The following is a 27,845-nucleotide window of genomic DNA, read 5'->3' on the forward strand; positions in this document are numbered from 1 at the left end:
CATTTGTTTATAACTTTGTGCTGCCCCCTGCTGTGCCCAATGTTTCTCAGCATTTAAGCAGTGGGATCCTTTGATAACTGCAACATTAGAGTGGATCTATTTCTTGAGGGGGGGGGGAAGAGGCAACCAACTCATTTTGGAAACAAACATTTCATAGAATCATAGAATCATAGAATATCAGAGTTGGAAGGGACCTCAAGAGGTCATCTAGTCCAACCCCCTGCTCAAAGCAGGACCAATTCCCAGCTAAATCATCCCAGCCAGGGCTTTGTCAAGCCGGGCCTTAAAAACCTCCAAGGAAGGAGACTCCACCACCTCCCTGGGTAACGCATTCCAGTGTTTCACCACCCTCCTAGTGAAATAGTTTTTCCTGATATCCAACCTGGACCTCCCCCACTGCAACTTGAGACCATTGCTCCTTGTTCTGTCATCTGCCACCACTGAGAACAGCCAAGCTCCATCCTCTTTGGAACCCCCCTTCAGGTAGTTGAAGGCTGCTATCAAATCCCCCCTCATTCTTCTCTTCTGGAGACTAAACAATCCCAGTTCCCTCAACCTCTCCTCATAAGTCATGTGCTCCAGACCCCTAATCATTTTTGTTGCCCTCCGCTGGACTCTTTCCAATTTTTCCACATCCTTCTTGTAGTGTGGGGCCCAAAACTGGACACAGTATTCCAGATGAGGCCTCACCAATGTCGAATAAAGGGGAACGATCACGTTCCTCGATCTGCTGGCAATGCCCCTACTTATACAGCCCAAAATGCCGTTAGCCTTCTTGGCAACAAGAGCACACTGTTGACTCATATCCAGCTTCTCGTCCACTGTGACCCCTAGGTCCTTTTCTGCAGAACTGCTACCTAGCCATTCGGTCCCTAGTCTGTAGCAGTGCATGGGATTCTTCCGTCCTAAGTGCAGGACTCTGCACTTGTCCTTGTTGAACCTCATCATATTTCTTTCGGCCCAATTTTCTAATTTGTCTAGGTCCCTTTGTATCTGATCTCTACCCTCTAGTGTATCTACCACGCCTCCTAGTTTAGTGTCATCTGCAAACTTGCTGAGAGTGCAGTCCACACCATCCTCCAGATCATTAATAAAGATATTAAACAAAACCGGCCCCAGGACCGACCCTTGGGGCACTCCGCTTGAAACCGGCTGCCAACTAGACATGGAGCCATTGATCACTACCCGTTGAGCCCGACGATCTAGCCAGCTTTCTATCCACCTTACAGTCCATTCATCCAGCCCATACTTCTTTAACTTGGCGGCAAGAATACTGTGGGAGACTGTATCAAAAGCTTTGCTAAAGTCAAGGAATAACACATCCACTGCTTTCCCCTCATCCACAGAGCCAGTTATCTCATCATAGAAGGCAATTAGGTTAGTCAGGCATGACTTCCCCTTCGTGAATCCATGCTGACTGTTCCTGATCACTTTCCTCACCTCTAAATGTTTCATAATTGATTCCTTGAGGACCTGCTCCATGATTTTTCCAGGGACTGAGGTGAGGCTGACTGGCCTGTAGTTCCCCGGATCCTCCTTCTTCCCTTTTTTTAAGATGGGCACTACATTAGCCTTTTTCCAGTCATCTGGAACCTCCCCCGATCGCCATGAGTTTTCAAAAATAATGGCTAATGGCTCTGCAATCTCACCCGCCAACTCCTTTAGCACCCTCGGATGCAGTGCATCCGGCCCCATGGACTTGTGCACGTCCAGTTTTTCCTAAATAGTCCCGAACCACTTCTTTCTCCACAGAGGGTTGGTCACCTTCTCCCCATGCTGTACTGCCCAGTGCAGCAGTCTGGGAGCTGACCTTGTTCGTGAAGACAGAGGCAAAAAAATCATTGAGTACATTAGCTTTTTCTACATCGTCGGTCACTAGGTTGCCTCCCTCATTCAGTAAGGGGCCCACACTTTCCTTGATTTTCTTCTTGTTGCTAACATACCTGAAGAAACCCTTCTTGTTACTCTTAACATCTCTTGCTAACTGCAACTCCAAGTGTGATTTGGCCTTCCTGATTTCACTCCTGCACGCCTGAGCAATATTTTTATACTCCTCCCTGGTCATTTGTCCAATCTTCCACTTCTTGTAAGCTTCTTTTTTGCGTTTAAGATCAGAAGGATTTCACTGTTTAGCCAAGCTGGTCGCCTGCCATATTTACTATTCTTTCTACACATCGGGATGGTTTGTTCCTGCAACCTCAATAAGGATTCTTTAAAATACAGCCATCTCTCCTGGACCCCTTTGCCCTTCATGTTATTCTCCCAGGGGATCCTGCCCATCTGTTCCCTGAGGGAGTCAAAGTCTGCTTTTCTGAAGTCCAGGGTCCGTATTCTGCTGCTCTCCTTTCTTCCTTTTGTCAGGATCCTGAACTCGACCATCTCATGGTCACTGCCTCCCAGGTTCCCATCCACTTTTGCTTCCCCTACTAGTTCTTCTCTGTTTGTGAGTAGCAGGTCAAGAAAAGCTTTGCCCCTAGTTGGTTCCTCCAGCACTTGCACCAGGAAATTGTCCCCTACACTATCCAAAAATTTCCTGGATTGCCTGTGCACCGCTGTATTGCTCTCCCAGCAGATATCAGGGTGATTAAAGTCTCCCATGAGAACCAGGGCCTGCGATCTAGCAACTTCTGCTAGTTGCCAGAAGAAAGCCTCGTCCACCTCATCCCCCTGGTCTGGTGGTCTATAGCAGACTCCAACCATGACATCACCCTTGTTGCTCACACTTCTCAACTTTATCCAGAGACTCAGGTTTTTCTGCAGTTTCGTACCGGAGCTCTGAGCAGTCATACTCCTCTCTTACATACAACGCAACTCCCCCACCTTTTCTGCCCTGCCTGTGCTTCCTGAACAGTTTATATCCATCCATGACAGTACTCCAGTCATGTGAGTTATCCCACCAAGTCTCTGTTATTCCAATCACATCATAGTTCCCAGACTGTGCCAGGACTTCCAGTTCTCCCTGCTTGTTTCCCAGGCTTCTTGCATTTGTGTATAGGCACTTAAGATAACTCATCGATCGTCCCTCTTTCTCAGCATGAGACAGGAGTCCTCCCCTCTTGCGCTCTCCTGCTTGTGCTTCCTCCCAGGATCCCATTTCCCCACTTACCTCAGGGCTTTGGTCTCCTTCCCCCGATGAACCTAGTTTAAAGCCCTCCTCACTAGGTTAGCCAGCCTGCTGGCGAAGATGCTCTTCCCTCTCTTCGTTAGGTGGAGCCCGTCTCTGCCTAGCACTCCTTCTTCTTGGAACACCATCCCATGGTCGAAGAATCCAAAGCCTTCTCTCCGACACCACCTGCGTAGCCATTCGTTGACTTCCACGATTCGACGGTCTCTACCCCGGCCTTTTCCTTGCACAGGGAGGATGGACGAGAACACCACTTGCGCCTCAAACTCCTTTATCCTTCTTCCCAGAGCCACGTAGTCTGCAGTGATCCGCTCAAGGTCATTCTTGGCAGTATCATTGGTGCCCACGTGGAGAAGCAGGAAGGGGTAGCGATCCGAGGGCTTGATGAGTCTCGGCAGTCTCTCCGTCACGTCGTGTATCCTAGCTCCTGGCAAGCAGCAGACCTCTCGGTTTTCCCGGTCGGGGCGGCAGATAGATGACTCAGTCCCCCTGAGGAGGGAGTCCCCGACCACCACCACCCTCCTCCTCCTCTTGGGAGTGGTGGTCGTGGAACCCCCATCCCTAGGACAGTGCATCTTTTGCCTTCCAATCGGTGGAGTCTCCTTCTGCTCCCTTCCCTCAGATGGGTCATCTAGTCCACTCTCCGCATTAGTACCTGTAGAGAGAACATGGAAACGATTGCTCACCTGTATCTCCATTGCTGGTGCATGGACGCTCCTCTTTCTCCTTCTGGAGGTCACATGCTGCCAAACCGCCTCACAATCCTTCTGTCCCTGCTGCGCCTGCTCTGAATCTTCAGAACATTGCGGCCGTAGAAGCATCTCCTGACGTCTGTCCAGGAAATCTTCATTTTCCCTTATGCAGCTCAGAGTCGATACTCGTTTCTCCAGCCCTCGAACCTTCTCTTCCAATATGGAGACCAGCTTGCACTTTGTACAGACAAAGTCGCTTCTGTCCTGTGGAAGAAAGACAAACATGGCACAACCTGTGCAGGTTACAACAGCTGATCGCTCACCTTCCATATCACCATCCTCTTAAGAGCTTCCTCAACTGTTGCAGGAACTACTCAGAGAAACCTGCAGATGAAAGCCTCAGTGCGCTCTCCCCAAGCGAGCTCCCAGGCAAACTCCCGCTGTTAGCCTCTGCTGTTCGCCGCTCAGCTGGTTCGCTGCTGACTGCCCTTATATACCAGTCAGGCCCACTCAAGGCCCACCTGGAACAAAGCACTCCCAATTCACACTTTTCAAACAAACAAGCAAGCAATCAAGCACACGGTCAAACTGACCAACTGTCCCAGCAGCAGGCACTCAGATACTCACCAACACAGCCCCCCTAATGCAGCACTTAGCGTACCTCCTCTTGGACAGCTCCCAGGCAAACTCCCGCTGTTAGCCTCTGCTGTTCGCCGCTCAGCTGGTTCGCTGCTGACTGCCCTTATATACCAGTCAGGCCCACTCAAGGCATTTGGCAGTGTAAGATGCAGAAGACATCTCACAGATATGTAGTGGGATTTTGCAGGTATCCATTTGCAACTTGTGTAAATGCAGCAATAAATGTCACTACTTTAGATATCTTTTAAGGTACATTTAAGTCAACGCTAACAACTCCACCACCTTTATGATTTTCCTTATTTGATTTTTAGACATTGGATTACATTGTACATTATGATTAACCACATACACCAATTGTTTTTAGGAGAACAAGGATTTAATTTGGACACCACTCTTTTTTAATTGAATTTCATCTATTAGTACTAGATTCATGCTTACACTGAGTAAGTTGTGCTGTGGAAAAAAAAAACAAGCATACAAATTGATTACAGTATAGTACTGAACATCACTATGTGATTGTTACAAACCTCAGATGATGCTAAAGCTCTGTAGCAATTATAAGACTGCAAGATAGACATAGCCAAACTTGCTTAGATAGTAAGCTGCTCTTTGCAACAAGGACTGTCCTTTTGTGACTAGACAATGCCTTGCACAATGCAGTCTTGGTTCACGACTAGGGCTCCTAAGCACTATGATCATACAAATAAATAAATACATTGCTAGCCATTTAACTTGTCCAGCATGTCTAAGTCTTCTTTCTTATAGAACATTGACCTAATAATTAGAAGGTATGAGTTCTAGTCCCAGCTCTGTCACTAACTTGCTAAGTGACCTTGGGTAAATCACTGCCCCTCTCTGTGCCTCAGTTTCCTCATTCCTACTAGGAATATACCACCACTCTCTTTTGTAAAGCACTTTAAGATCCATGGATGAGGAGCAATGCATGAACTAACTATTTCTTACTGTGAGAGCAAACACAAAGTATCTTCAGTGGAATTTTCAACAGTTTAAGAGACTTCAAAACACAAGCCCCACTGATTTTCAGTGTCATTTGTTTTCCCAAGTCACTTGGCTTTCAAAAATCTCACTCCAAATCCTTAACAGGGTGTAGCCTACTAATTTTGAAACAAATCGCAGGCATTATTAAAATCTATTTACTTTTTTAAAAATAAATTAGAATGGGCTACTGTGGGTAAACAAGTTTCAGAGTGGTAGCTGTGTTAGACTGCATCAGCAAAAATAATGAGGAGTATTTGTGGCACCTTAGAGACTACCAAATTTATTTGGGCCTAAGCTTTCGTGGGCTAAAACCCACTTCATCCCCTTCCAATCTTTATTCAGGCCTAATTTGATGGTGTCCAGTTGTAGATCTTTGATGATGCACTGGAGAGGTTTTAGTTGGGGGCTGAAGGTGACGGCTAGTGGCGTTCTGTTACTTTCTTTGTTGGGCCTGTCCTGTAGTAGGTGACTTCTGGGTACCCTTCTGGCTCTGTCATTCTGTTTCACCTGCACATCTACAAATGTGATATATGCCATCATGTGCCAGCAATGTCCCTCTGCCATGTACATTGGCCAAACCGGACAGTCTCTTCACAAAAGAATAAATGGACACAAATCAGATATCAAGAATTATAACATTCAAAAACCAGTTGGAGAACACTTCAATCTCCCTGGACACTCAATAACAGACTTAAAAGTGGCAATGCTTAAAAAACAAACAAAAACAAAAAAAAAACCCACTACACCAAGAAACTGCAGAACTGGAATTAATTTGCAGACTGGACTCCATCAAATTAGGCCTGAATAAAGACTGGGAGTGGATGGGTCACTACAAAAATGTACTTCCCCATACTAATTTCCTGCTACCGTTACACACACCTTCTTGTCAACTGTTTGAAATGGGCCACCCTGATTACATTGGCCTCATTACCACTACCAAAAGTGATTTTTCCTCCCTTGTTATTCTACTGCTGAGAATAGCACACTTTCCCCTTTAACTGAATTGTCTCGTTAGCACTGACCCCACACTTGGTAAGGCAACTCCCATCTTTTCATGTACTGTATATACTTGCCTACTGTATTTTCCACTCCATGCATCTGATGAAGTGGGCTGTAGCCCACAAAAGCTTATGCCCAAATAAATTTGTTAGTCTCTAAGGTGCCACAAGTACTCCTCGTTGTTTTTGTGGGTAAACAGTGCAAGTGGGTCAGATTACTAGAACATCTCCTTGGTTCCTTCACCACAAGCCTTTCTCCTTATCAGAGAACACGGGTAGCCGTGTTAGTCTGTATCCACAAAAACAACGAGGAGTCCAGTGGCACCTTAAAGACTAACAGATTTATTTGGGCATAAGCTTTTGTGGGTAAAAAAACACTTCTTCAGATGCATGGTCTTTAACCCATGAAAGCTTATGCCCAAATAAATCTGTTAGTCTTTAAGGTGCCACCAGACTCCTCGTTCTTTCTCCTTATGGTATTCTCCCCCCAACCCTTCAATCTTTCTTTCAATCTCTTCAGATAGAAGACACAATTATATCTCAAATTAAAGAATTAAAGCATGAGGTTCCTCTCGAACCACAGATCACACTCCTAGATCTCCTGGCAAGTCAGCCACAGTACAAAGCTTATAGGAATTGATATTTGCACTTTCAAGTGGGAGCTAGATGAGTCAAGTCACCTAGTTCTGGAGTAAAAGATCCCCAAGTGTGAAATATTGTCCCTAGACATTCTTCCTGCAAAACAAGCAAACTTCTGCTACCACCTATCACACATTTACATTTCTTTTGTGTTTACTGAACACTGATTAATTGCAGGAATTCTCCACAAGTCTAAAAGGACTTTTCATCCATTGTAGTTCCAGAGGCTTTGGAAACATTTCTAACAGTATTATAATTGCTTAGTCTCGCTGATGCTCTCTTTCGTCTCCTTTTCTGCAATGTGTAACTTCAGGGATACATGAAGCTGGTGCTCAATACAAAAAGTTGACAAACATGTCTCAGCCATTTGAACATTAGGCTATGTAACATGTTATTGCAGAATACATTTCAGGAAAAATATAAGATTCCAAGCCTGGAAAATGTTTGGAGCATAATGGAGATGCCATTTTGAACAAGTATTTCTATACAGACCAGTAAGAGTTGCTATTTTAGCAACTCAGCCAATGGTAAATTAAGAGATGCAATACCACCAGTATTGATGGAACATGATTATTCCACTCTCTCCCACAAAAATCTTATAGAAAACAGCGAGTGGGAAAATAAATAGATGGCATGTATGGAAAGGAGATAATCCTGTCTTCCCAGGCTGATTCACCCACTGCTCTGGGCCAGACATTGTGTGAATTATCCATTCTTTGCAAGAATTAAGTTGAGTCAGGACAAGAACATCATCTCTGTAACTGCATATGTGGGGTGAAGCAAGAGTCAGAAGCAGCATCACAGTTTATTAATAATAATCCTTGATTGACAAATTTCCTGGAGAATGAAATAATAATTTTAGCCCCTTATCACTGAAGTCTGGACCGACTACTGCAGAACTGAGTAACCGTTTTCCACCTTTGCTCTTGTGGCGGTGGTAATTACTGTTGCTGCGGGAAGGAGGGGTTACATCGCAGAGCCCTCCCCCGATCCATCTGCCCCCCCAACCAACACCACTGTCCCCTCCACCACCCTTGCCTACCATCTGCCTCCACTCCTCACTCCTGGACTCAGCTGTTTGCCACACTCTCCTCCACCATCTGGGACTGTTGCAGCAGCCAGCATAGACTGAGTGCACAAGCACATATGCCTTTTCCCTCCTTTGTGGGCTGGCCCTCCACTGCTTTTGACTGATGGACTTCCACACCCTCTGCTTTGCTCACTGGAGCAGTTTGGCCCCTTCCTCTTCCCCTTGCTGCCCGTATAAAAAATTTAGAATGAATTTTGCATTAGCACCAAGTGCCAAACAATGGTAGATATAAAGAGTATTCTTTGGTTTACATTATCTTTAGAACCACACACAAAAAAACAAAAACAACCTTTTATTGATGTAAACGGGAAAAAAATTACCAATTTGAAGTATTTAAATATACTAATGCCGATGTGAACTTGTTGACAAAGTCAGTCAATCCTACCAGCTCAGGCAACCTGCTCATGGGTGGCTTTTCATTAGATAGCAACATAATGGCAGGCATTATTAAAATAAAAATCCATACAGACAAATGAGAATTTGAGTGGGTGAATTTCTACACTATGTTCTAACTTTGATCAACAGTATTGATTGGATAAGAGTTACTATATTATGGGGAGAGGACATTGCAGGACTTGTACATGAGACCTTAAGGTTCAAATATACAACAAATATTTCACCCCTGCCATCCACTCAAATCAAATGCTTAATTCTCAAATGCAGACAAGCAAATATGAACTGTCTGGATGCCAATATTAAAACAGCATGAAATCCAAGTTACCCTAAAATAGAGAATTAGAGAGGAGTTAGGAATTTATTTGGAAGTTGTTGCCATACAAACAGCTTTCAAGGGAAAGCTCTGCTAAGTCATTTTCCAGTTTATAAAGCTGCCCAGAAGTAGCATAGCCAATTTCAAGTTGATTTGATCAAACAATAGAGGAAAGAATCCGAACTTTCATTTAAAATATATTTAGCAGGCTTTTCATTTCCAAAATGGACTCATCTTTAACAAATGAAATACGAGTTTGAAGAATAGTTTTCTTAACCTTTTTTCATAAATTCTTAAGAGAAAAGTTTGTTACTACATGAGACTTTAAAAAAGAAAAAAGTGGGTGAGGTAATGCCTTTTATTGGACCAACTTCTGTTGGTGAGACAGACAAGCTTTCGAGCTATACAGGGCTGCTCTTCAGGTCTGGGAAAGGTACTCAAGAGTGGTTTTTTGTTCACTTATTTTCTTTAACACAATGTCAGAAGATCGGACATTCTTCTTTATGAAATTATACAAAACTGAAATAGAGACCGTTAGTCTGATAATGTCGTTGAGATTACGGACCAGTTAGTTGTAGCTGTGGGGTATCACTGAATTGGTAAAAGTGGCTATGAGCCATTTAGCACTTTGTGTATCAAACCCAATACTTTAAATTCCACCCATATTTACCCAGTAGGGCAACCAACACAGATTTTGGAACACTGGTGTCATGTGCTCCTGCTAGGACGCACTGCTAACCTAGGATTGCTTTCTGTGGTAGCTTGTTTCCAGGTACACTTAAGGTATAGTGCCCAGGTAGAGTGCAATGCAGCAGTCTAGTCTTGAAGTGACAGAGGCATGGATTACAAAAGCATGGTAGGCATCAGGAAGGGATGGCTGCAGTTTCCCAGCCAGGCAAATGACCAACAGTGTTCCTGGATATTGCTACTGTATGTTACACAGACATTAACTGGCTCTCAAACTTGGGAAATTGCCTTTTCATCTAGGACTTTTGCACATACGCAGTGTACAAATATATATGTTCTGTAGTTCCTATTTGGGGGGTTGTGTCTTGTTTATAACTTTGAATTTACTCAGTAACAAGAGTAATTTTTCTGGTAACTGTACTAGTTGGTACATCGGCCCAATATGTTTTATACTTTACAACAGACTATTTAGCATCATTTACTATAGAGGAAAATTACTTCTTTTGTAATTATGTTTCCCTGAAAACCTCATGCATTTTGCATGAAAGCCTATTGATCTTCTTTCAAAAATGATCCTATCAAGACAAACTCAGACAGGATTTACAGATTAAATAAAAAATTCATATTTGAAAAATCACTCTCTACATACTGGTGCATAGTCCATCGCTGGCAACAGACATACCACATTACCAATGCTATGGAGTTAAATGGGAAGAACAAGAAAGACTCTTAGGGGAAGATTTTTTTTTTTATTTAAAAAATAAAACAGGAAGGAACTTCTGTAAAAAGAATACCTCATGCCACATTTCAACCTCCCCCAAGAAACAAACAGTTTTAAAAGTGTATTTACATACTGAAGACAAAAGTCTAGATTACATCTCATAAAAGTAACACCAAAATGACAGACAGTGAAAACTCAAGCTTTCACACTACTAAGGTCAGCAATGTCTCTATTTTCAGCATTTTCACTGGAAGGCTGGACATTTCCCATTTTATTCTCTGGTTCTATAACACTGCTTTCCATAAGCTCGTGAATAGGTTCTTCATCCACTTCTGCCTCCATTTTTGTGGCTAATTCATTGTGTTCCATATCCATCTCTTCCTCCATGTGCTTTGTGCTGTCCTGATCTCCTTCCTCTGTTTTACTTTCAAAATTCTCCTCTCTTCTCTTTGCTTTAAACACTTCAACTCCCATCATCCTCAGGTAATGAAGTCTCTCATTCTTGGGCACAAAGGCACGAAGTGAGGTCTTTCCATGCCAGCCACACAGAACAATAGGGCACTGAAGGGTATCAGGTTTGCTATTAAAAAATTAGGTGTTTGGTAAAGATTGAGTAAATTAATATTTAAAATATTTCTGGAGAAATTAATTCTCATTTAATAGCTATACACATGATTTCAATACAGCAAGGCAACAGTATTATGTATCTCTAACAACAATTTTACTTTTAATGCAATACCTAATCCAGCACTGGTTAAACACTGATAAGGAAGTCAATATTACAGATTGTGAGAGGAACATACAGGCAGGCAGAGCAATAGCTATATAAATTCATATTTCATAGATTCATGGAGTTTGATCAAATAGGAGAACAGACTAAGGCCAAAAGGCACTATTTGTCACAGGCCATTACATTTCACCTAATTACCCTGTACTGAGCCTAAAGCATGCCTTCCAGAAAGGCATCCATTTTTGATCCGAAAACATGGAGTTGGAGAATCTTTCACTAGCCACTGGAACAAACTGCCAAGGAAAAAAACTGTTTTGTGGTGTTTTTTTTTTTTTTTTTTTTTTTTTTTTTTAAAGAAAAAGGGGTGTGTGCGCTTTTTTTCATTTGTCTGGCTTCAGCTTCCAAAAACTGGTTCTTGTTACATCTTTCTCCCCTAGATTTAAAAGCCCTGAGTACCCAGTATTCTCTCCCCACGAAGGCACCTATGCACTGCGGTCAAGTGACCTCTTAATCTTCTTTTTGATAACCTAAACAGATTGAACTCCATAAAGCATTTTCTTCGGCACTTGAATAATTTTTGTGGCTATTTTCTGCACCCTTTCCAATTTTTCAACATACTTTTCCGTTTCCTCACACAGTCGCGAGGAAGGGAAGAATTTTTAAATCCCAGGATTCTTTTCATATATGGAAGAGACAGAGAATCCATTGATCAAAATTAAACCAGATGTATAGAAGTTTGAAAAAAATATACTCATCCAACTTGCCATTGGCAAATAGAAAGTTTTCCTACTAAGCCATCCATTTCTGCATCATTTAAGCTTTCCTTTAAAATAAAATTGTCTGGTCCTTACAATTTCAAAGGTAATTTTCTCCATGTGAGCTGTTACTTTCGTGAGTTGACTGACAACTCCAATGCCTCTGCTACTGCTCTGCGTTTTACAAAGTAAAAGACAGACAGGACAAGAGTCATTTTCACTTTTTCTATTCCAAACCCTGCAGGCAGCAGGGAAACTGGTGAAGAACTATGTTAATTTCACTGTAGAACTGTGCTCCGCAAAGCTATTAGCAGCAACAGAGGTAAGCACTGGAGTTGTTAATGGGGAAGGAGGAGCCAAAAAAAAAAATCCAAGACCATAAGGAGGAATAGAGAGTATGTGTTGGATATGTCTCCCCTGCCTGGTATTGCTCTTGACCTTACTGGTGGGCTTCCATTCACATTTTTCTTTATTTATTTGAGGCTAGTTGGCTTAGTCTTTGAGTTAATAAATATTTCAAGCCTTGTATTTACATTCAGAGCTTGGACAATAGCAAAGGTGAAGTGCAAAGTCTGCTTAACCTCTAAGGGCTTGGCTATACTTGCAGCTGTAGAGCGCTTTGGGTTAAACCAGCCTTCGGAGAGCGCACTACGGAAAGCGCTCCAGTCTGTCCACACTGACAGCTGCAAGCGCACTGGCGTGGCCACATTTGCAGCATTGGGAGCGGTGCATTATGGGCAGCTATCCCAGCGTTCAAGTGGTTGCAACGTGCTTTTCAAATGAGAGGGGTGGGGTGGAGTGTGTTGTTTGTATGTGGGAGGTGAGAGAGAGTGGGTTTTTGGAGTGTTGACAGCATGTCAGCAAGCTATCTTGTAAGTTCAGATTCCCTGATCCCCCCCGCCTCTCACTCACTTAGTAAACGTTTGCTTTGCCCCGTTGCAGATAAGCAGACGCTGTCTGAAACGGAGCTCTGAAAAGACACTTCCGCATTCCTCAGCCAATTTCACAACAAAGAGAAGAGAGGCCCCTTGATTTAATGGGATTATGGGATGTTTCCAGAGGTCAATCAGAGCGCTGTAACTTAACCCCCCGTTTACACTGGCCCTGGGGCGTCTCAGCCAATACGCAACAGCCGTTATCCCTCTTGTGGAGGCGGAGTACCAGGAGCGCTCTAGCCAGGGACTCAGAGCGCTCTACGTGCCTTGCCAGTTTGGACCGGGAGTAAGGTAGAGCACTCTAGGAGGCTTTATTGCGGTATAAAGTGTAGCCAAGCCCTAATCTGCCATGACTTTTTAGAAATGTGAGTTTACAAAAATGGCCTCCACAACTGCACCCATTTAGAATTCTAACTGCCAAAATACATTTACAAATCACTTTGGCATGTAAATTAGAAGCACCAAGCTGCAACTGCAATGCTGAAGGACAAGTTCAGGACCAAACAAAAATAGGGGCCCTAACATCCATGGCTGAAAGAAGATTTAAAAAACAATATTTATTGACCAAATTTAAGGAGAATCAACATTAGTTTTTTTTTAAACGTATGAAGTGCTAATGCCACATTTATGAATAATTTTCATGCTCCAATACTGCCTATGATGGAGTGAAGTACCACTTGGCTGTTGCTAGGCATAACCACTAAACCAATGGAAGCCTATTTTTCTAATCAGCAAATACAGTGAAAATTAATTCACAGCAAATATTTTCATTTCAAAAGATGCTCAAATGCTTTAAACTGACACTGAAATTCAAGATAAAGACCCATTGTAATGAGTTACGTGCTTTTGTTTCTATATTCACATGTATTTCTCTTACACATTTTCTGAGTGGGGATAAGTGAAAAAATATATATTAGTAAAGTATCTACTTACCTGGGATCTGGTTCATACTTCAGGACAATGCTCCCCATTGCTAGCAAAGAAAGATTAGGTAAATTTACTTGGAAACGTATTAAAAATACTTGTGATTCCAAAATGTTCTAACAGCAAAATGTGTATTGTTGTACAGCAAACAGAACAGCCTTATCGCAAAAAAACCATCCTCATAGAAACCAATATATGCCTGAATTCTAGAACAATAAAAATTTCTCTCTACAAATCTGGTTACGGGTTCCATATGAAGTATTCAAAAATAAATCAGAAGTCACAGAATGTTGGCCAAAAGACTAGATTAGAGTTTTGGAAGAATACTTTTATCTCTACATTTTATCTTAAAGGGACAGCATCAGGCATGCAGATACCAGTATGATGAGTATGGATGCAAGATTATATAGAACCCTAGCATGAAAGAACTAAAATCAAACTTCTGTCTGAATTTTTACAAATAATACTTGAGACTACTATAGCTGAAAGAGTTTAACAAATTCTTTTGCTTTACTGTGTACATTTGACAGAACTACGCTTAGAGGCATTTTTTACTGTTTCTCCTGTATAGTCAGTGCCCTGTTTGTAAAAGGGTTTTTCACATAACGGGGAGAGAAAAAAAAAGTTCAGAGTGAGCATCTTTTCCTACTTGTTTAGATAAAATATTAGTATATTTAGTCTACAGATGGCCAATGCCACCCTTAAAACATACAATGAATAAAGATCTGCGGGGGTAGGAACAGCTTCAACTAAAGTATATGCAGGAACAAAAATAGGCAGAGTTAAGAAATGTGGCTAGTCAGAAGTTCTTGCTGAATTTATGCTTTGTGAGAATCCCAGACCCGTGACTCTTCTGGTTCCATGAAGGTCACGTTCTATGCAAGAGTCCAGGCTCTCTGGGTCCTGCAGGGTTTACAAACCTTAGTCTAGTAAGCTTCCAGGGTTGGGGCCAGTGGCGTAGCCAGGTTTTAATATCAAGGGGAGTGAACACACACAAAAAAAAGACGCCACCTGACATATCAAATTACTAATTACATACTTTTAAATTCGTTATACATATTTATTTCGTACTTAAAATAAAAACATAAGAATGATATTGTTTTACAAGTACGTTAGCCCACTTGACAAGTTTTATTGTCCTTGGGTCTGGCTTCCATCCCCTCTACAACTGTTGCAGCTGTCTGGAGGTGCCTGCCTTCCACACCTTCCTCATTCACACCTCATTCATTCAACAGGTCAATTGATTAAGGAGTGAGGGGAAATCTTAGTCTATTCTTAGCAAAGAGACATTTTTCTTCTATCTTATTCTATTCTTAGGGGTTATAACATTATACCAAGGGCAATGCAAAGTTTCTATATGAGGCTTTGATACAAAGGTTTCATGAAAACAGAGGTCACACATGGGTAAACCCACTACAAGGTTATATGAAGAGGCACAATGTAAAGTCATATGAAAACTATCAGAGATTTATCTACAGAAGCCCATCATTGGGGAATCATGGGGGGGCTGGCTGGCTCACCCTGCTGCTCTCCTGTTCTACAGGAACAGAGGTGACTAGGTACCAGAACTATCAATCCATCACCTCTCTCCAGTGCACCATTCAGTCCAAATAAATAAATAAATAGTAAAAAAAAAAAAAAAAAAAACACTTTAAAAAAAAACCTCCCAAGTTCCATTTATTGCAGCAAAATGTCTTCAAAGGATCAGACCAAAGTATTACCAGTGACATGCGCAGAATATCAACTACAAACCCATTCAGGAAGGCAGTGAGCAATTCCAAGTGGCTGAAGGCTTAGTGCAGAAAGGCAAGAGAGATGCCTGAGAGCTCGGATTAAGTGTCTGGGTTTTATCGATGGAGCCTACATAAAAGACCCTGTGGCGAGGGGTGCTGGGGAGCACCCCACCAACCCAGATACACAGGGGGACTGCATGATATGTGAGAGGGATTCAGTGGGGACCAGGCCATCTTCTGTGCCGGCATGGGGGAGGGGGCTGATCCTGGATGTATTTTTAGTAAAGGGGGGGGGGAGAGGGGGGGAGGGAAATCAGATTCACTCATCTATGGGTGTAACCATTGGGTAGACTGTGGGAGTGCGGTGCCCCCTAGTGGCTGGTTCCACTTGCTCACAGCCAATGGGGTAGTTCCCTTGGCTCAAGGGGGTTGGTACTTGTGGGGCTACAGGTCCAGGGTACAATCTCTGGGGCGGCGGGCATTGTAGATATATTATATAAAGCAGCCAATCCTGCTACTGCTAGAGAAAACTCAGCTGCCATCTTGGAAAGCATGGGGGGCAGACATGAGCTCTGGAGCATTTCCCATTCTTTAGGGGTATCTGCAGCTTAGGGGATGGGCTTCTAGATAAGGCAACAGACTGGGTCTTGGGAGATGTAGGTTCAGTTCCTGCCTCTGCCACAGACTCCCTGGGGGGACCTTGGATGAGTCACAATCTCCCTGGGCCTCAGTTCCCTGTCTGTAAAATGGGGATAATACTCCATCCTCTGTCTGTTTGGAGTGAGGGTACTGTCTCTTACTAGCACAATGGGCCCTCATCTAGCTGGAGCCTCCAGGAGCTACCTTCCTAATACCAGAAGGTTTTTTTCAGACCGTATAGGCCCCTTTCCATAAAGGTGACCTGACTGAGTGGAACAAGAAAGGATCAAACCCAATACATATGTGGGAGGTGGCATGGGTCTAGTAGACAGGGCACTGGACTGGGAATCAGGAGAGCTGGGCCTGATCTGAGCTCTGCCACTGACCCATTAAGTGGCCTTGGGCAAGTCACTTCCCCTCTCTGTGCCTGTTTCCCCTTTCAACCTGGGCCTGTCTTGCCCACATAGATTGCAGGCTCAGTCTCTTTCCACGTGACTATCCTGGGAGTCCCAATCTTTGTTACGGTCTCTGACTGCTCCTATAATACACATCCTGCAATGGCAGAACGCTCCTGAACTGTTCTAGTCCAGACCCAAGACAGCAGCATCTCCCCTGACCTGGGCCAAAGAGGGCCATGTTTCCGAAGGACCTAGTTTGCTGTGTTACCAGGGGCTCAGGGACGCAAGTGGGGGCCAGGCACCTCCCACAAACTCTGCAGCCTCAGCATGCCCAATAAAGATCTCTCCCCTACAAATCTGCCTGCGCCCCTCCCCCCATTAGTGTTGCTGAAACAAACCTGAGGGGTCATTGTTCCCCATCCTTCAGCCCCCACTCCAAATACCAAGGAAAACTTGACACTCAAGTGCATGGAGGGGGTGTTAGAAGCTTGTCCAGAAGAAAATGACACCGCTCAAAAATTATTTGGAGGCACCTGTATCCAGCGGTGAGCTGCAGCCCATTTGCGTGAACTGGTTATTAAATTTAGAAGCTAGTTTAGAACTGGTTGTTAAAGGGGTGGGCAATTGGGAGAGGGAGGTTTTTCTGTCGTTACACCGGCCCACAGGCCACATCTGGCCCGCCTGAGCTCCCGGCTGGGGAGGCTCCCCCACCTCCCCCATCTTGCAGAGCCTCAGCGTGCCCTGCCACCAGCGCTCTGGACCGCTCTGCAGCTCCTATCACTTTGAGCGGCATGGTAAGGGGGTGGGGCTGAGAGCTCCAGTGGGCCGTGCAGTATCCATACACACTGCCCTGAGCAACATGGTAAGGGGGCTGGGAGGAAGGGTTGGGTAGAGGGTGCGGTCCTGGGGGAGGGTGGGGGTCTCAGGAGTGGGTGGTTAGGGGACAAAGAGCAGGGTTGTTGGGTTGCGGATTCTGAGGGGGGACAAAGGATTGGATGCGGGGGGAGAGGGGACGTGTACTCACCGGGTGGTTCCCTACCAGGTCTTTGGCAGTGGGCCCTTCACTCACTCCGGGTCTTTGGCAGCTCTGCAGGGCCTGCCACCGACGTGCCCCTGAAGACCCGGAGCGAGTCAAGGACCTGCTGCTGAAGAACAACCCTGCCCTGCCTTGACTCCGCCCCCTCCCTGCCCCTATTGGACCCCTTCCCTGCCCCTATTGGACCCCTCCCCAAATTCCCACCCTGGCCCCACCTCTTCCCCAGTGTGCCGCATTCCCCCTTCTCCCCTCCCAGGCTTGCCGCAAATCAGTTTAGCAGGGCAAGCACTGGGAGCCAGGGCAGGAGGCGACAGACTGGAGGTGCGCTGGGTGGGTGCTCAAGGCCGGGACCGGGGAGCTGGGCTGGGCTTTTTTCCCTATGGGCGCTCCCTCCAGCCCCAGAGCACCCAGAGTCGGTGGCAGCAAGGCACCACCTTTGGTGAATATACTCAGTGGGGGGAGCGGCTGTTCCCCCTGCTCCCCCCCTAGCTACGCTCCTAGTTGGGGCCAGATGGAGCCACAGCCTCTGGAAAGGCTCTTGTCTCAAGCACATTAGAATGTCTATATTAACTACTGCACTATAGATGGCTAGAAGTCATGGCTAAAACTAATATATTAAAGTAGTTGGATTTTCCATTAATTTGAATGGATAACTCATTGCAAGGAGTTTGCAAGTTTTACAGATGCACTATTTTGCCATAATAAAAACAGAAAGCTTACCCAAGTCTTTGACCCGTTTGTGTGTTTCACTGCTAAATTTACTTAAGAATGGATTCTCTTGAGTTAACAGCACTTTAACATCTTCTATGCACACATTTATAATCCTTGCATTAATGAATGGGTACAGTGTATATATTCCCTGGTGGTAAAAAATACAATTAGTTTCAAAATGCAATCTCTGCTTGTGATGCTATATAAAAGATGGGTAGCTATTTATCACATTTAATTATACAACTGCAATAAATCTTATATAAGTCATCTAAAGTATCTTTAGAAAAGTTATGATTTGCTAAATTGATAATCCTGTTTATTTGCATGTATCATCTTTGTATCTGAAGTTATGAATATCTGCTATATATTTGCATCTCAAACTTGTGCTTTTGTGTTCCTAGGTGGCACCCCCAGACAAATCTGCATCAGCATTGGCTATCTCTGCGCTGATGGCCCATCCATGAGTTAATAGGCCATTGAAGGGACTCAACTCGCCCTGCTGTTCTTCTTGAGGATGCCTCAGATAGCCTGGAGCCACTGAGGCCCTATGATTCAGCAGAGCATGTAAGGAGATGTGGTAAGGGCATGTGACCCTGGACTCCATTTCTGCTAGTAAATTTCCATGTACCTGTGCTGTGAACTATAAATTGCAGTGATGTAATAGCTGCATCATCTTCATTCCTGCGGCATTCCTCTGAACTGTAACTTTCTATGGAAGCTTTGAACAGAGGACTGAATGACCCTGAAGCTTTCGGGCGTGATCCAGAAAGCAACTTTTGCAAGCCAGCAGAATTATCATCTCTGCTATGAACCTGATCCACAACTCTATAATCACTTGTAATGTATATGATTCCTTTGACTATTTAACAACTCTCTCTCTTTTTTGTTAAAATAATAAAACCTTTAGACTAAAGGAATTGGCTTCAGTATAATATCTGGGTAAAGTCTAAGTCTATATAATGACCTGGGGAAGTGACCAATCCTTTGGGATAGGAAGAACTTCATATGTGATGAATCAGGTTTTCAGTAACCTCTCATCATAAAGCCCAGATGTCTGGGTAGTGATATGGGGACTGTGTTGTTAGCTTCTTGTTAACCAGTGTAGTGCTACAGAAACTCATTCTGTTACTGGTTTGGTAAAACTAATGTTAGAATAAAAAGACGGTTACTCACCGTTGTAACTGTTGTTCTTCGAGATGTGCTGCTCATATCCATTCCATTAGGTGTGCGTGCGCCGCGTGCACGATCGTCGGAAAATTTTCTACCCTAGCAACACCGGCGGGTCGGCTGTGGAGCCCCCTAGAGTGGCGCCTTCATGGCGCTGAATATATACCCCAGCCGACCCGGCGCCCCCTCAGTTCCTTCTTGCCGGCTACTCCGACAGTGGGGAAGGGGGGCGGGTTTGGAATGGATATGAGCAACACATCTCGAAGAACAACAGTTACAACGGTGAGTAAAAGACGGTTACTCACCGTTGTAACTGTTGTTCTTCGAGATGTGTTGCTCATATCCATTCCATTAGGTGTGCGCGCGCCGCGTGCACGATCGTCGGAAAATTTTCTACCCTAGCAACACCGGCGGGTCAGCTGTGGAGCCCCCTAGAGTGGCGCCTTCATGGCGCTGAATATATACCCCAGCCGACCCGGCGCCCCCTCAGTTCCTTCTTGACGGCTACTCCGACAGTGGGGAAGGGGGGCGGGTTTGGAATGGATATGAGCAACACATCTCGAAGAACAACAGTTACAACGGTGAGTAACCGTCTTTTCTTCTTCGAGTGCTTGCTCATATCCATTCCATTAGGTGACTCCCAAGCCCAACTTAGGTGGTGGGGTCGGAGTGAGACATTGCTGTGTGCAAAACCGCTGATCCGAAGGCAGCATCGTCCCTGGACTGCTGCACTAGTGCATAGTGAGCTGAAAACGTGTGGACTGATGACCAAACCGCCGCTCTACAAATGTCCTGGATCGGAACTTGCGCCAGGAAAGCAGTCGAGGAAGCTTGGGCCCTCGTGGAGTGAGCGGTGAGGTGCGGTGCTGAGACACCTGCCAGGTCATAGCAAGTCCGGATGCAAGACGTAATCCAAGAGGATAGGCGTTGTGAGGAGACCGGTGAGCCTTTCATTCGGTCGGCCACTGCAACGAAGAGTTGCGTCGTCTTTCTAAAGTGCCTTGTGCGGTCAATATAGAAAGCCAGGGCCCTGCGTACGTCCAGAGAATGCAAACGTTGATCCTGGCGAGTAGCATGTGGTTTAGGATGAAAGACCGGGAGGAATATATCCTGGTTGATATGAAAAGGAGAAACCACCTTAGGGAGAAAGGCAGGATGTGGACGAAGCTGCACTTTATCCTTATGGAAAACTGTGTAAGGGGGCTCGGATGTAAGCGCCCTGAGTTCAGAAACGCGCCTTGCTGAGGTGATGGCTACGAGGAAGGCTGTCTTCCAGGATAGGTACAAAAGTGAACAGGTGGCCAGTGGCTCGAATGGAGGACCTGTGAGCTTGGAGAGAACCAGGTTGAGGTCCCATGTCGGAACGGGCTGACGTTGTTGTGGGTACATCCGGTCTAAGCCCTTGAGGAATCTAACGACCATCGGGTTAGAGAATACCGAGGACGCGAGTTCCCCTGGGTGAAAGGCCGATATAGCGGCCAGGTGAACTCTAATTGAAGATATCGCCAACACCTGCTGTTTTAGGGAGAGGAGATATTCCAAAATGAGAGGAATAGGTGCCTGTAACGGGGACGTGGCTCGTTGTTCGCACCAACAGGAGAACCGCTTCCACTTGGCCAAGTATGTGGTCCGTGTTGAGGGCTTCCTACTGCTCAGCAGAATCTGTTGGACAGAGTGCGAGCATTGTTGCTCTGCCTGGGTGAACCATGGAGCAGCCACGCCGTGAGGTGGAGTGATTGCAGGTCGGGGTGACGCAGGCGGCCGTGGTCCTGAGAGATGAGATCCGGACATAATGGAAGCGGGATCGGTGTCTGAACCGAGAGTTCCAACAGTGTGGTGTACCAATGTTGTCTCGGCCATGCTGGGGCGACCAGAATTACCCGTGCCTGGTCTCTGCGCAATTTGAGCAGTACCTTGTGGACCAGAGGAAACGGAGGGAAGGCATAAAACAGGTGGTCTTTCCAGGGAAGGAGAAACGCATCCGAGAGCGAGCCCGGAGCTCGACCTTGCAGGGAGCAGAACACGTGGCACTTCCTGTTGTCTCGAGATGCAAACAGGTCTATCTGGGGAAACCCCACTTCTGGAAAACGGAATGTATGATGTCCGGACGGATAGACCACTCGTGCGTTTGAAAGGACCTGCTGAGTCGGTCCGCTAAAGTGTTCTGGACTCCAGGGAGGAACGATGCCGTGAGATGGATTGAGTGGGCGATGCAGAAGTCCCACAGGCGAACGGCCTCTTGGCATAGAATTGACGAACGTGCTCCTCCTTGCTTGTTGATGTAAAACATGGCCGTGGTGTTGTCGATGAGAACTAACACACAGCGGCCACGTAGGAGATTGAGAAATGCCTGGCACGCCAGGCGCACCGCCATCAGTTCCCGAACATTGATGTGCAGGGCTAGCTGGGGTGCAGTCCACAGGCCCTGGGTATGGTGTTCGTTGAGATGGGCGCCCCAACCCAGAGATGAAGCGTCTGTGACCAGGTGCAGAGAGGGTTGTGGGGCGTGAAATGGCATCCCCTCGCAGACCACATTGTGATCTAGCCACCAGGTGAGGGAGGTCAGGACCGAGTTCGGGACCGTGACCACCATGTTCAGGCTGTCCCGATGTGGGCGGTATATTGACGACACCCAGGTCTGGAGTGGGCGAAGCCGAAGTCTGTCATGCCTGGTTACGTACGTGCAGGAAGCCATGTGACCCAGCAGGGTAAGGCACGACCTCACCATGGTAATTGGGAAGGCCTTGAGCCCTTGAATGAGGCTCGTGATGGTGCCAAAGCGGTTGTCTGGCAGGATGGCTTGTGCACGTCTGGAGTCTAGGACTGCGCCGATGAATTCTATTCTCTGGGTAGGTTCTAGAGTGGATTTGTCCTTGTTGAGTAGGATGCCCAACTCGTTGAATGTGTGCACTATTATGTGGACGTGAGCTCGAACTTGCTCTTTGGTGCGACCGCGTACCAGCCAGTCGTCTAGGTACGGGAACACCTGTATCCCTTGCCGACGAAGGTACGCTGCCACGACAGCCATACATTTCGTGAACACTCTTGGGGCCGAGGATAGGCCGAAGGGAAGGACTGCAAATTGGTAGTGCACCTTGCTTACCACGAATCGCAGGAAGCGTCTGTGAGGCGGGTAAATTGCAATATGAAAGTATGCGTCTTTCATGTCGAGGGCGGCGAACCAGTCTCCAGGATCGAGGGAAGGGATAATGGCCCCCAAAGAGACCATGCGGAACTTCAACTTTACTACGAATTTGTTGAGTCCGCGCAAGTCCAAGATGGGTCGCAGACCTCCTTTGGACTTGGGAATGAGGAAGTAACGGGAATAAAATTCCCTGCCCCTTAACTCTACTGGAACCTCCTCTATGGCCCCCATAGCAAGGAGCGTGGAAACCTCCTGTATAAGAAGTTGCTCGTGAGAAGGGTCCCTGAAGAGGGACGGGGAAGGGGGGTGGGAGGGGGGGATTGAAGAAAACTGGATAGCGTATCCCCTCTCCACCGTGCGAAGGACCCAACGGTCCGAAGTTATAAGGGACCAAACACGGTGGAAGTGGGAGAGGCGATCCCGAAAGGAGGGGGCTGGATCCTGGGGGATGACTGGGGCGCCGTCCTCGACCGCACCTTCAAAAGTTCTGCCTGGGGCCTGCGGGTGGTCTTGGTGGCCCTTGGTTCTGACCGGGTTGAGGGCCGGTCCACCTTCGTCTACCACCTCGCCCGCGCCTCCGGGCCGAGTCCTGTCTCTGACGAGGTGGGGGGGGGGGTAGAAGCGCTGAGGCTGAGGCCTAAATGGCCTGCGCTGAGGGCCCGCAACATGCATCCCCAGGGAACGCATGATTGTCCTGGAGTCCTTGAGGCTCTGCAGGCGAGAGTCCGTCTTCTCTGAAAACAACCCCTGTCCTTCAAAGGGCAAATCCTGCAGGGTTTGTTGCAATTCAGGGGGCAAACCCGAAACTTGGAGCCAGGAGGTCCTTCGCATAGCGATGCCCGAAGCCAGGGTTCTCGCAGCCGAGTCCGCTATGTCCAAGGAGGCCTGTAAGGAGGTCCGAGCCACCTTCTTACCCTCCTCTACCAAGGCCCCAAACTCCTCCCTGGACTCTTGGGGAACCAACTCCTTGAACTTCCCCATAGAGTTCCAGGAGTTAAAGTTGTAGCGGCTCAGGAGCGCCTGCTGGTTAGCCGCTCTAAGTTGCAGCCCTCCGGCTGAATAAACTTTACGGCCAAACAAATCGAGGCGCTTAGCCTCCTTCGATTTGGGCGCTGCGGCCTGTTGCCCGTGGCGCTCCCTTGCATTCACTGATGCCACCACCAGTGAACACGGCTGGGGGTGGGTATACAAGTACTCGTAGTCTTTGGAGGGGACAAAGTACTTTCTTTCCACCCCTCTCGCTGTGGGTGGGATAGAGGCAGGAGTTTGCCATATCGTATTTGCATTCGCCTGGATCGTGCGGATCGGGGTAACGCCACTCTCGATGGGGTATCCGCCGCGAGGATATTGACGATGGGGTCCTGCACCTCCACTATCTCCTCCGCCTGCAGGTCCATATTACGGGCCACCCTACGTAGGAGGTCCTGGTGAGCCCGAAGATCTATTGGGGGTGGACCTGTGCACGATGTGCCCGCCACTGCCTCATCCGGAGAGGAAGAGGAAGATGCCTCCGGTGGTAAAGGATCCAAGGGAGGGTCCTGGTCTCCCTGCTCCTGGGCCGGAGCATCACCTGCGCTTGGGTCCAGGACGTCAGGTGGTGCGGACACGGAAGCCTCCATGCCCCCTGGCGGAGGCCGAGAGATGGTGGACTCCGGGGCCCTTCTAACGGAGTGGCCCGAGCGAGAGGTCGAAGCCATTGGAGCCCCTTAGGCCTGATGGTACGCCCACGGGGTCCAGAACGACCAGTGAGATGGGCCATGAGCAGGGTCCTCTGCTACCTCCTGCCAATGGCCTATGTCCTGCTCCTCGGCTTGCCCCTGAGGGGGGTATGCCGATCTCGATAAGTCCTCAGAGGAGCGGGACACCGATCTCGATGGCCATGGCGGTGCCGAGTGCGCCGAGACGAATCCCGTGGGCTGCGGTGCCGCACGGTGCCGGTCCGGAGATGTTCTATCTCCACGCGGTGCCGGCGATCGGTGCCGGGACCGCGACCGGTGCCGATGACCTCGCCGGTGCCGGGAGTCGGATCTGGACCTCGAGGATGATCTGGAGTAGGCCCGGTGCCGGGAGCGGCCTCTCGACGTCGAGCGTCGATCGTAGCGGTGCCGAGAACTACGTCTCGATGTTGATCGGTGCCGACGATCATAGCGGTGCCGAGACGTAGAGCGGTGCCGCGACGAAGATCTTGGCCGCGAGTACGACCGGTGCCGAGGTGATATCCGGCGCCGGGACTGCGAGCGGCGTGGGGACCTGCTTCGGGACCTGGACCGGTGTCGTGGTTCCAGCCCTTGCGATGGAGGGCGCATCAAGGCAGGTTTCCCCCTAGACTGGACCGGACGAGTCAACGGTGCCGGTGGTGCCGGTGGTTGGGGCGGTGCCGGCTCCGTGAGAGCGATCAAGTCTCTCGCCGTCTCAAAGGTCTCTGGGGTCGACGGGAGGCACTGTATCACCGCCGGTCTCGGTGGAGACCCTATCTGCACCAGACTCAACGGCCTTGGAGCCGGAGTCGACGGTGCTGGAGGCACCTGTTTCCGGTGCTCCACAGGTGGACGCGGCTCTACCCCCGGCACTGGGGGAGCCGGCGTCTTCGGCACGGAGGTCCCCGTCTTATGGGCTTTTTTATGCCCCGGGGATAATGACCGGCGCCGAGGCACTTGCTGTGCTTGCGGTGCCGACGAGGTCCGGTGCCGTGGGGGCTTGTCCGACGCCACTCGCGTGGTCGGAATAGTCGGTGCCGCCGGGGCACTGCGCACCGAGGTGCCAGGTGCCGGGGCCTGACGCGCTGATGGAGCGTCCGGGATAAGTGCCGCCTCCATAAGGAGTTGCCGGAGCCGAAAGTCCCGCTCCTTCTTGGTCCTTGGTCTGAAGGCCTTACAGATCTTGCACTTATCTGTTTGATGGGACTCTCCCAGGCACTTCAGACAGGAGTCGTGCGGGTCGCTCGTTGGCATAGGCTTAGCGCAGGAGGCGCACTGCTTGAAGCCGGGAGCCTTGGGCATGAGCCCGGCCATGCGGCCGGGGGAAAAAGGGGGGAGACAACCCCCTTAATCCCCTTGAACTACATAACAACTAGTGACAAGTGAAAAACCCACTATTTAACTATAAACAACTAGAACTAGAACTGTGAATGACTAAATAAGCTAGGGAGAGTGGAGAACAGCTACGCCGCGCTCCACAGTTCCAACGACCGTCAGGGGCGGTAAGAAGGAACTGAGGGGGCGCCGGGTCGGCTGGGGTATATATTCAGCGCCATGAAGGCGCCACTCTAGGGGGCTCCACAGCCGACCCGCCGGTGTTGCTAGGGTAGAAAATTTTCCGACGATCGTGCACGCGGCGCGCGCACACCTAATGGAATGGATATGAGCAAGCACTCGAAGAAGAACCACCAGTTTTGGGTGTGTCTGTCCTATTTTTATCAGTCTGTCCTGAGTTTGGCATTCTCAGCTGTATCCCACACCAGCCATCACAACACTGCTTTCTGACAAAAGACCAAATTAAAGAAAAGCTCTGAATGAACAGTAACATCAGAACGCAATCCATTTGTTTAATGCAGTTTAAAACGCTAAGTTTGGAGGCTGCATTTCATAATATGCAACATTCATATTGAGGATACAGCAGGCACTATGGGAAATATGAATAGAGATCTCATGATATGAAAGCATAGTGCTTTGCAATTACCTCTTGTGCTAGTCTGAAGGCACAGCCGAACTGTTCACCATCACTGTTGCGAGACCAGACTTTTATCCCAGTGTTAATAACCTGTCAATCAAAGTAAAAAAGTACCAGTCAAGTTTAAGGAAAACCAAGTTTAAGAGTTACGTAACTCATCTTGAAACTGCTTAACTAGCAATCACAGGGAAGAGTAACTCTGCCATACAGAGGTCTTCATTTCTGTTGGAGATTGAATTAAACTCAAAAGTCAGAATCAAAATTTAGACCAGCTTATATTATTAGTGCTGTTCAAGTTATAGTGCTTTGGGAGAAAAGGATGAATAAAAGTTCCCAACTCTGAAGGTACAGTTATACATCTTGGGGCATCCTCTTGTTAACCACTTCCTTGTTGAAAACTGATCACTTATCCCTATGGGGAGAAGAGGTGGTCTTGCTATTAAGGCACTAAAATGCTTCTAAGAAATAGGTTCAGTTTCCAGCTCTGTTTAGGACTTCCTGTGTGACCTTGGAAAAGTCACTTAAGGCCAAGATTAAAAACATATATACTGTGGCAAGGCACCTCCTTCGTTTCGCCAGACTTAGCACTTCCCTCTCTGGCGATGGTGGGTCTGGGGTAAATCAGTCCCACTCTGGGCAGTGTTTGCCTCCCCCCCCGCCCCGTGCTCCTTTGGCAGTGTTTCCAGGGTAGGCCCCACGGTTGACCTAATGGGTGATCCTTCATCAAAGAAAAAGGAAACAGTCTCTTAAACCCCAAAGCAAAAGGGAATACCTTTCCTTGCGTCCTCACTGGGGCACGGTGTCATCCTGTTGCTTGTCCTGAGCTGTCAGTCCTTCCCCTAGCAGCAGGGGCGGCTCCAGGCGCCAGTGCGCAGCAAGCGCGTGCCTGGGGCGGCAAGCCGTGGGGGGCGGCACGCCTGCCGGAGGTCCGCCGGTCCCGCAGGAATTCAGTGGCGGGTACGCTGAAGGCGCAGGACTGGCAGATCACCCACAGAAACGCCGCCGAATCCAGGTGACCAGTGGACCGCCCATAGGCGTGCCACCGAAGGCTGCCTGACTGCCATGCTTGGGGCGGCAAAACACAGAGCCGCCCCTGCCTAGCAGGCACTCAGGTTTGGCTGTTCCCCTATAGGAAGGAACACAGCCTCTCAACCCGGAAAAGCCGAAGCTTGTCTCTCTCCCGCACTCTTTCTGCCTAGAGGAGAGTTTTGTTAAGGCCTCAGGCAGCCCTTAATTGGATTCCCTAATTGACCTGAGGTACCCCCTCTCAGCTTGTAGGAAAAAACATTCTAGGGCTAACATATCGGCCTTCCAAGACCCTTTTGCAACCGTCCGGCCTGACTTTGACACACACTCACAGTTTTTAATCTTGGCCTTAAGTGACTTTTCCATATATGTATATGTGTGTGCGTGTATTTTTATTTTATTGATATATATTAGAACGTTATATATAATATACATTATATTATATATAATAAAAAATGCACACACACATGTACACATTTAATGTCAAGATCCTAAATCCATTTTAAGCACCCATGCCTAGCAGCGTAACCCCCCCACCCCCACCAAAAAAACGAACAAAACAAACAAAAAACCCTTGCCATTAATCTTTTGGTTCCCATCTGTTACATCTGCTGATGTAATTGCCATAAGGAAAGTTGTCTTCATGGACAAATGCAGCAAGGTACTGGAGCTCAGTGGT

The 27,845-nt window shown here is 47.4% G+C and overlaps 1 protein-coding gene across 14 annotated transcripts in view; it reads right to left on the bottom strand.

Annotated features, from left to right (window-relative positions):
* Positions 1-10,312: 10,312 nt before the first annotated feature.
* NSUN2 (NOP2/Sun RNA methyltransferase 2) overlaps positions 10,313-27,845 on the bottom strand; it is a 60,240-nt gene continuing 42,707 nt past the window's right edge. For 11 of the 14 annotated variants that reach the window (XM_065584193.1, XM_065584190.1, XM_065584187.1 and 8 more), the window contains 4 exons: positions 26,150-26,230; positions 18,169-18,307; positions 13,652-13,691; positions 10,313-10,878 (listed from right to left, as the gene is read on the bottom strand). In XM_065584193.1, the coding sequence (XP_065440265.1) occupies positions 10,494-10,878; positions 13,652-13,691; positions 18,169-18,307; positions 26,150-26,230 (645 nt within the window). In that variant the 3' untranslated portion in view covers positions 10,313-10,493. Of the gene's footprint in view, positions 10,879-13,651; positions 13,692-18,168; positions 18,308-25,876; positions 25,950-26,149; positions 26,231-27,845 lie in introns of those variants that run through there. The other 3 variants (XM_065584194.1, XM_065584191.1, XM_065584195.1) reach the window with 3 other exon arrangements.

This window comes from Chrysemys picta, chromosome 2 (assembly GCF_011386835.1).
Source record: "Chrysemys picta bellii isolate R12L10 chromosome 2, ASM1138683v2, whole genome shotgun sequence".
In the NCBI taxonomy this organism is placed as follows: Eukaryota; Metazoa; Chordata; order Testudines; family Emydidae; genus Chrysemys; species Chrysemys picta.